The sequence below is a fragment of the Bison bison genome, unplaced genomic scaffold, assembly GCF_000754665.1.
Source record: "Bison bison bison isolate TAMUID 2011002044 unplaced genomic scaffold, Bison_UMD1.0 scf7180017864531, whole genome shotgun sequence".
In the NCBI taxonomy this organism is placed as follows: Eukaryota; Metazoa; Chordata; class Mammalia; order Artiodactyla; family Bovidae; genus Bison; species Bison bison.
In genome coordinates this window covers 44,281-53,825 of record NW_011495081.1, presented here as the reverse complement: position 1 = coordinate 53,825, position 9,545 = coordinate 44,281, and the positions used below count along the sequence as shown (strand labels likewise).

The 9,545-nt window shown below is 35.5% G+C and overlaps 1 protein-coding gene across 1 annotated transcript in view; it reads right to left on the bottom strand.

Annotated features, from left to right (window-relative positions):
* The window catches only part of ACER3 (alkaline ceramidase 3), a 62,234-nt gene that overhangs the window by 15,805 nt on the left and 36,884 nt on the right, over positions 1–9,545 (bottom strand). The window contains exon 5 of the mRNA XM_010831771.1: positions 816–917. Within this exon, the coding sequence (XP_010830073.1) occupies positions 816–917 (102 nt within the window). The remainder of the gene's footprint in view (positions 1–815; positions 918–9,545) is intronic.

Sequence of the window (9,545 nt, the reverse complement as noted above, 5' to 3'; positions counted from 1 at the left end):
GCATGAAATGTTCCCTTGATAGCTCTAATTTTCTTGAAGAGATCTCTAGTCTTTCCCATTCTATTGTTTCCCTCTATTTCTTTGCACTGATCACTGAGGAAGGCTTTCTTGTCTCTCCTTGCTAGTCTTTGGAACTCTGAATTCAAATGGGTGTATCTTTCCTTTTCTCCTTTGATTTTTGTTTCTCTTCTTTTCACAGCTATTTGTAAGGCCTTCTCAGACAGCCATTTTGCTTTTTTGCATTTCTTTTTCTTAGGGATGGTGTTGATCCCTGTCTCCTGTACAATGTCACAAACCTCCGTCCATAGTTCATCAGGTACTCTGTCTCTATCAGAGCTAGTGTCTTAAATCTATTTCTCACTTACACTGTATAATGGTAAGGATTTGATTTAGGTCATACCTGCATGGTCTAGTGCTTTTTCCCTACTTTCTTCAGTTTACGTCTGAATTTGGCAATAAGGAGTTCATGATCTGAGCCACAGTCAGCTCCCGGTCTTGTTCTTGTTGACTGTATAGAGCTTCTCCATCTTCGGCTGCAAAGAATATAATTGGTCTGATTTCAGTGTTGACCATCTGGTGATGTCCATGTGTAGAGTCTTCTCTTGTGTTGTTAGAAGAGGGTGTTTGCTATGACCAGTGTGTTCTCTTGGCAAAACTCTATTAGCCTTTGCCCTGCTTCATTCTGCTATACATATCTTTTTAATTTCAGTGATGGGAAAAATTCACTTCAGTGCACTAATAATTCTATATGTCTATGAAATGCTCTGCTTAACAAATTCCAAAAATATTTTTCAAAGATTGAAAATATATCTTACCTCAGTGAATCACAAAAGATGTTATCTATGTTCCAGAATAAAAATCCTAATAAAAATACACCCAAGGATGTGTAACCCAGCCCTCTAAGCCATGGATAAACCCTGTATGGAGGAAAAAAAAGAGCAAAATGAAATTTTGTCAAGTCATGTCATGAGAGGGAAATGTTTTCATAAGTATTAAAAGCAAACCTAACTATTAAATTCTCTAATACATCTGCCCATTACATTTAGCCATTAAAAGTTACTGAGGAAGAAAAGTGCCACTAAGAGTTTGCTAAATGTATCAAGAAGGTAATCTGAAAGCACTCAATAACTTTATTAGTTCTTTGGAAGAGGTAGAAGGCTGGTGGGATAGAAAAAACACTAATGGAGTCACCAGTTCTGTGTCAGGCACTACAGTATATTAGATACACACGATATATATAAATAAACACACATATGTGAATATAATTTTCAAATAAACACACACATATGAATACAATCTTCCAATAAACACTTCTTTAACTTTCCTGATGAGGAAACTGAAGTTTGGTGAGTTACCCAAAACAACAGGTATAGCTAATGTAGTTTTTTTTATAGCTTTACCCTTTATCTCCAAAAACTTATATATTTTTTAGAATGCTATATAAATGGAATAATACAGTATATTTTCTTTGTTATATGGCTTCTTTCAGTTGGCATAATTATTTTGAAATTCATCTATGCTGTTGTATATCAATACTCATTTCCTCTTACTGTTGAGTAGTACTCCACTATATGGATACACCATGGTTTAATCTGTTCAAATGTTGTTGGATACTTCTGTTGTATTCCAGGTTCTTTTGCTCTAACAAATAAAAGAAGCTATGAACATTCATAAATAAGTCTTTGTATGGATATATGCTTTCATTTCCCTTGGGTAAAAAGATAGGAGAATAATTAAATTGTCTGGCAGGTAAATGTTACTTTTTAAGACAGTTAAACTGTTTAATCAGCACTAAGGGGTTGTATCATTTTACATTCCCATCAGCAGGGTAGAAGAGTTTTTTGTTCTACAATCTCACCAACACTTGCTATGATATAAGTCTTTTTCATTTTAGTTGCCCTATAGGTATATAGAGGTATCTCACTGTGGCTTTAATTTTTATTTCTCAATGATAAATGTTATTGAGCATCATTTCTTGTACTTATTTGCCATTCCTATATCTTCTTTGATAGTTTGTTTTGAATCTTTGCCCATTAAAAAAAATTGTTACTTATTATTAAGTTTCAAGAGTTCTTTATACTTATCTAAATATAAGTCCTTTGTTGGATATATATTTTGCAAACATTTTCTCCAAGTTTGTGAGTTGCCTTTCACGTCCTTTTTTTTTTTAATTGAAATACAGCTGATGTACAATGTTCTGTTAGTTTCTGGTGTACGACAAAGTGATTCAGTTACATACATATATTCTTTTCAATTACAGTTTATTACAGGATATTGAATATAGTTCCCTGTGCTATACAGTAGGACTTGTAATTCATTCTGTATATAATGGCTTGCATTTGCTAACCCCAAACTCTCAATCCATTCCCCACCCTAATCTTGCCTTTGGCAACCACAAGTCTGTTCTCTCCATCTGTGAGTCTGTTTCTGTTCTGAAGATAAGCCTCTCTGCTGTTCTTTTTAAAAACTGTTTTGGCCCTTTTAGATCCTTTGCAGTCCCATGTAAATTTCAGAAACTGTTTCCCAATTTTTACCAAAAAGCCTGCAGAGATTTTGTTGTGACTGCCTTGAACCTGATCAATTTGGAGAGAACTGACATCTTAATAACATTGAAGTTTTCTAATCTATGAAAATGAAACATCTATTTACTTAGGTCTTCTTTAATTTGGCTTAGCAAAAACTTATTCGCCACAGTTTCCAATATATACAGCTTGCATATATTTGCTAAATTTAATCCTTAAATATTTGATGTTTTTTGATGCTACTGTAAATTATACTTTCAAAAATTTCACTTAACAATTTCACTTACTATGCACTTGTTTGGTGCTAGCACACAGAAATATGATTTTTGAATACGGACTTGAACCTCATGATCTTGCTGAATTCCACTTATTGCTTCTAGTGATTTTGTGGTACACATCTTGTGGTATTTTCTGTATGTGATCGTGTCATCTGTAAACACTACATTGGATAGGATTTCCACCAATACAGTGTTGAATAGAAGTGGTGACGATGTATATCCTTGTTTTAGTCTTGATTTTAAAGGTAACTTTTAAAAACATTTTATGGAAATGTGGTAGATGCTGTAGTTTAAAGGTTAAGAAACTTCCCTTCTATTGAGTTTGTAAAGGGTTTTGTTTTGTTTGTTTTGGGTCATAAATAGCTGAATTTTATGGAATGCTTTATCTGAATGTACTGCTATCATCATGTAGTTTTTCTCCTTTATTTTTTAATATGGTAAATGATGAGAATAGATTTTCTGAAATATTTTGTTAACTATTTGTGCTTAGTTGCTCAGTCGTGTCCCAATCTTTGTGAGCCCATGGACTGGGATCGCTTCTGACCATGTGATTCTCCAGGCAAGAATACTGGAATGGATTGCCATGCCCTCCTCCAGGGTTTGCATATAAACAAATGAATTGTGTTATTAACTTAAAACTCATCAGGGACTTCCCTGGTGGTCCAGTGGTTAAGAATCTGCCTGCCATGCAGGAGACACGGATGTCATTCCTGGTCCAGGAGGATTCCACATGCTGTGGAGCAACTAAGCCCACACACTGCAACTAGAGAAAGTCTGCGTACAGCAACAAAGACCCAGCGTGGCCAAAAAAAAAAAAAAATCATCAGAAAAACACAAATCTGCTTGTGCATGGAAGGGACATTATTGCCATAGTTTGATGAAGATTCTTGGAAAAGATGAGTTTAAAAGAGTCATAGTATGCCTTCAGCTTTTCAGAGTTTATCACTTTCCCATTTGAGGGAGGCAAGAATGAGTCCCAGAAAGCACAAAGTAAAGGCATTTGGCAGAACTGCAGGATGGGCCAGGTGCTGAGATATGACAAGGAAGTGATCACTAGGGGTGAGATACTCTCTATTTTCTGCTTCTAAGCTTACTTACCAGGGCCAATCTTCAGCTCTCAGAAGCAATTCAAAGCAAAATTCTTCTGTGGGGTGAAATGAATGTCTCTGGTTATCCAGGTAGCAGGGCACGTAAGAGAGAGCAAGAACTTCATCAGCACATGGTCCAGGCAAGCTAAGTACAGGTAAGATTCTGGGGACAGACTACTTGTATATTATCAGGTCAAGAGTGTGTAACACAGAAGACCCTCAACATATCTGTATCAGGAGTCACACTGCTTCAATCTAGACTGGTTGCCTGTCCAGTGGACAGCCATTCTCTGAAAAATCCCTTCCCTTTGCCTTCACTTTGGAAATTGCCTTCACCTCTTTGTGTTGGATTTTCTATGTCTCGTTTCCTATATCTTCCTCCTTTTTGGTTTTCTCATTTTGGTCAAACACAACCTTCCACAGGTTTCTGAGCACTAGTTTATTGTATATAAGTATTTTTCTTTTTTTTGAGAACTTAAAGGTATGAAAATGTATTCTGTCACCATATTTTATCAATAGTTCGGCTAGGTATTATCCTGTAACTGGCTTCCAGTTTTCCTTTGCCAAGTCCAAAACCATTCTGATCCCTGATCCTTTGTATGTAGTGTATCTACCTTCTGACTCTAAGCTTGTACAACTGTCCTTGTCTAGAATTTTGAAACTTGCATGGGTCTATTTCTACCCACTGTGCTAAGTACGCTGTAGGTTCTTTTAATCTATTAACTCTTATTTTTCAATTACAGGATATTTTCTTAAATTGTTTTGGTAATAGTTTCCTCCCTTCCCTTTCCTCTACACAGTACTGGTAGAGGAAATATGCATTTTTATATGCTGGTCCTGAAATCAGAACCCCTACTGAGTTCCTTCTATTCTCCATTTCCTTCCCACCATTCTGATGGAACCCAGGGACCATGGACTTGAGGAAACACTTGCTATTTGTCCACAGCAGTGGTGGTGAGTGGGTCCAAGGGTCCTGAGGCCAAGAGGCCCCATGCTGTCCTGTTCACTCTGGACCATAACATGAGCTCAGTGCCTCTCCTGTGGTGGATGCTTGCTGGTGAATGGGTATAGGGGCTCCTGGACCATAAAACAATCACAATGTGTGTTCTGGAGAAAGAATTCCAATGTCTTCATTAACTGTATCTTTCAAAATATTCATTTCAGCTTTTTACTATATTTTTAATGTCCATTTTTGGGGGATTCTCTGAATGTTCTTTTTTATAGCATTGTACTCTTGATTCATAGATATACTATATTCCTAAGAATATTAATGAATTATAATATTCGTTGTCATTTTGTTGTTTTTAAAGTTTCTTCAGTTTCTTTAAAGCTGGTTTTTTTCTCCCTTATTTGTTATGGCCTCTTTCATATTGAATGTATTCATCATACATCTGGCACTGTCTCCTCATTCTTAAGAGTAAGAAACTAAAAAGGTGGTCCCAAGCAAGTATTCAGTTGCTAACCTTTACTGTAGGGCTATTTTCCCTAGTTAGTAACCTTTGCTGTAGGGCTATTTTCCTGGGTCAATTGTTAGGGAACCCTCAACACCAATACCAATAAGGCCTTTTAGGCTACTCATATATTCAATAAGAAGATTCTTTCAGTATTCTGTCTAGACGTTTTTGCATTCAGCATTCATAAAGCACAAGGTCACCTAACTTACCTGATTTCAATATGGTATTTGTATGCTCAACTGTGCCTGGCAAAACCCCATGTAGACACACTGTGTTCACCCTTTTCCAGAGATTAAATCTGTAGATTTCTGCAGTTGCTTCATGGCATAAAGTTGGGTGAGGGAACCTAAGCATATAACCATTTCTTAAAGCTTTTAATCAATGCCCTTTATTTTAGACCCCTCCTCCATCTCCTTCACCAAACTGTCTGTTGCTGCTAAGGCTTGATACTTAAGAAAATTCTCTGATGTAAACTGGTGGTTCCTGGCTTAGAATTTGGCTCTTGGGTTAGTTATGGCAATTAGCAGTAATCCATTTACTTTCTAGCTTCTAAAATTTTATTGAGTCTTCAACTTGTGGGTTTATACTTTATAAATAAATTCTTTTGTTATAGTTTTAGTAGTGTCTCAGAAAGGAACAAAATTAGATATCTAGTGATCTTCAATACAGTAGTGCTCTTTTTTCCCATTAATTTCTTTTATCAGTATCATTCTTCATTTCTCTTTGGGTTTATTCTATAAATATATTTTCTAATTACTCAAATACTTAGCTCATTATTCTTCAGACTCTGTTTCTAATGTAAATATTTAATGTAAACATGTCCCTCTAAGAACCACTTTAGCTACATCCTATTTTGGTTTATAGTATTTTCATTTTGCTTACATCCTAAGTATTTCAATATTTTTATTATGATTTTTTTACTCATATTTACAAGTGTACTTATAAGTTTCCAAATATATGTGCTATTTTGACTAATTCTGTTTTATTTTAACTAATTGTCAGAGAACGTGTTATGCATGACACCAATTCTTTATAATCTGTTGAACTTTGCTTTAATGCTAGTATTGGTAGATTTAATAATTACTCCATGAAGGAAAAGATCATGCATTCTTTACTTGTTGAGTACATAAAATCACTTTGTAATGTTACTCAAATTTTGCCTATTCATATTTTTTGGTTTAAGTACTGGGCTAAAATATCTCATCATGGTAGAATGGTTACCTATTTCTCCTTTGTAATCCTGCCAATTTTTGTTTAAAAATTTCCACGCAAGTTTAGAGTTGCCACCTTTTAGAATGTGGTAAATAGAACCTTTTAATAACAATGTAATGAACACACCCATTGTGAATAATGCCTTGAACTTCTTTGTTGTTCAAACAACTAGTCCAGGCTTCTTTAGTCAATATTGGTATGGTATGTATTTTTTATATCCTTTTCTTTCAAAAGTACTATGTATTGATGTTTTAACCATATTTCTTATGAATAGCAGATATCTGGATTTTTCCCTGTTTTGGAGTCTTGGTCTTTTAATTGTTTAGCTCTGTCCATTTATATTTACTGGGATTACTGATATATTTTAAATTATTTCTACCCCTTAATTTTGTGCTTTGTATTTTTCCTCACTTTTCTCTGCTTCCCTTTTCCCCCTTCTCATTTTCTTTGGATTCAGTTTTTATAATCCCACTTACTCCTTCATCTTTTTGTAACTGAAATTATGAAATCAATTACTGTTTTTAGTAGTTACCAAAAAGGACATGTAAAATCCAAAATTAATCACTGGCTGTATCGTATCCTCAAATAAAGACCTTGGGAACTATGTAACTAAGAGTATTCTCCTGTATCTCACATGTTATTCTATCATCATTTTAATTCCTTTTAAAAAAATCTCTCAAACTAGGTATCACTAAAAGTCACAATATTTTGTTTAGATAGTCCCATAAATTTTTCACTTTTTCTTCTTTACTGTTCTTTCTTGTATCTCAGCTCTTCCTTCTAAAAAACATCTTTAAGAAGGATACTAGTAAAATTTCTTCTTTTCTATCTATCTCAAAATGTTTTTATATTACCCTGGTTCTTGAAAGATATCTGGATATACAATTCTAACTTGATGGTTAATTTCTCTCAACTCTTTGAAGATAATAAGTCTACCATGTGTATTGCTGTTCATAAGTCTACTGTAGACTATATGTTATTCCTTTACTGGTAATGTTTTCTATGTCCAGATTTTTTTAGGATCTTTGTCATTGCATTTCAGTATTTCTACTATGCTTTTTAAAAACAGGTATCAATCAGGGTTCAACTTCAGATAATACCTCTATCTAAAGCAGAAAATAAATTGTTTCAATTCCAAAAGAAATACTGAATAGATTTAGACACTTCAGAAATGACTTTTGAACACTACTACAGGATTATTTTGCCAAAGGAATTTTTTTTTTTTTTCTTTTTCATATTTACAAACCTGGAGAATTGGAAAGCCTCTGGACCAACCAACTGTTTCATCCAGCATCACACCATCTTAGCTATAAATCACAGCTCAGGAAGTTGCTATCACACATTTGCTCCAGAGTTACAATGCACACCCTAGATTCATATAAGTAAATGGATTCCTTACATACTACCATGTCTCCTCCCTGTTTAACTTGGTTCTGAATTCAAGTCTCATGTGAATACATGTGATTGGCAAAATCTAAATGTACTTGAAAACTTACCTACAAAGGAAATATGAAAAATATACATTTTAGCTTTTTAGCATCTACATTACAGGAAAGCTCACTTGATGGAGGCTGAAACAATATTGAACTAACTAATCTATTATACCTGCTTTACCTGATAAAGACTTTCTTTCATTTATCTTGCTTGGGAATTATTGTTTTTGAAGCTGAGGAGTTATCTTTTAAGGATACTAGAAAATGCTCACCTATTACCTCTTTGAATATCTCTTCCTTCTCCATTTTTTCTATTCTCTCCCTTTGGAACTGCAGTTAGACATGTTATTTCTCTGTGATGCTTTCTGGCTTATTTCTTTAGATATGTCTTTCCACTTAATTAGTTCTCTCTTCAAATGTCTATTTTTAACTTATCCATTGAGTTTATTTCAATAGTTTTTTGGGTTTTTTGAAATTCATTTTTATTGAAGTATATTTGCTATACAATATTGTGTTAAGTTTCTACTGTACCGCAAAGTGAATCAGCTATATACATACATATGTCCCCTCTTTTTCAGATTTCTCTCCCATTTACGTCACCTCAGAGCACTGAGTAGTTTCCTGAGCCATACAGTAGGTTCTCATTAGTTGTCTATTTTATACAATAGGGTATATATGTCAATAGTATATATATGGTCAATCTTTATCTTCCAATTCATCCCACCCCATCCTTCCCCTCTTTGTGTCTATATGTTTGCTCTCTAGGTCTGTGACTCTTTCTGTTTTGCAATAAGATCATGTATACCATTTAAATGCTGCTGTGGTAAGTTACATGTGTTTTCTTTCTGCCTCAGACACTTAAGAGTTGAACTGAAGAAGCTACCAAGCCAGAAATACCACTAGGCACAATAAAAAAACAGACTGCTGTCTCTCCAAAGAAACAAGAAAAAGGCAGTCTAGCAAGATAGAAAGCTTACAATAATCACTATTCTATAGCCAAACACCACAGAAAAAACAATAGCCTCACCCTCCATTCATCCTCAAAGCCTGAATGGGAAGCCTAGACTTCATTCCTAATCAGGCCCAAAGAAGGTACCCCAATCTGCTGCTAAGTCACTTCAGTCGTGTCCGACTCTGTGCAACCCCATAGATGGCAGCCCACCAGGCTCCCCCGTCCCTGGGATTCTCCAGGCAAGAACACTGGAGTGGCTTGCCACTGCCTTCTCCAAGGCATGAAAGTGAAAAGTGAAAATGAAGTTGCTCAGTCGTGTCCGACTCTTAGCGACCCCATGGACTGCAGCCTTCCAGGCTCCTCCATCCATGGGATTTTCCAGGCAGGAGTGCTGGAGTGGGGTGCCATTCCCTTCTCTGACCCCAATCTCCTGCTATACTAATACCCCAATCTCCTGCTATACTAATATCAAGCAGTGAGGGACTGGAACTTTCCCCACTCAGAAGTAACAAGCTCTCCATTTCCTGCAGTGTCAGTGGAGATCATGTGGAGAGCCTGGACTTCCATCGTCATGTGGTAATAATCAGGTACTTTCTCTCCTCATTG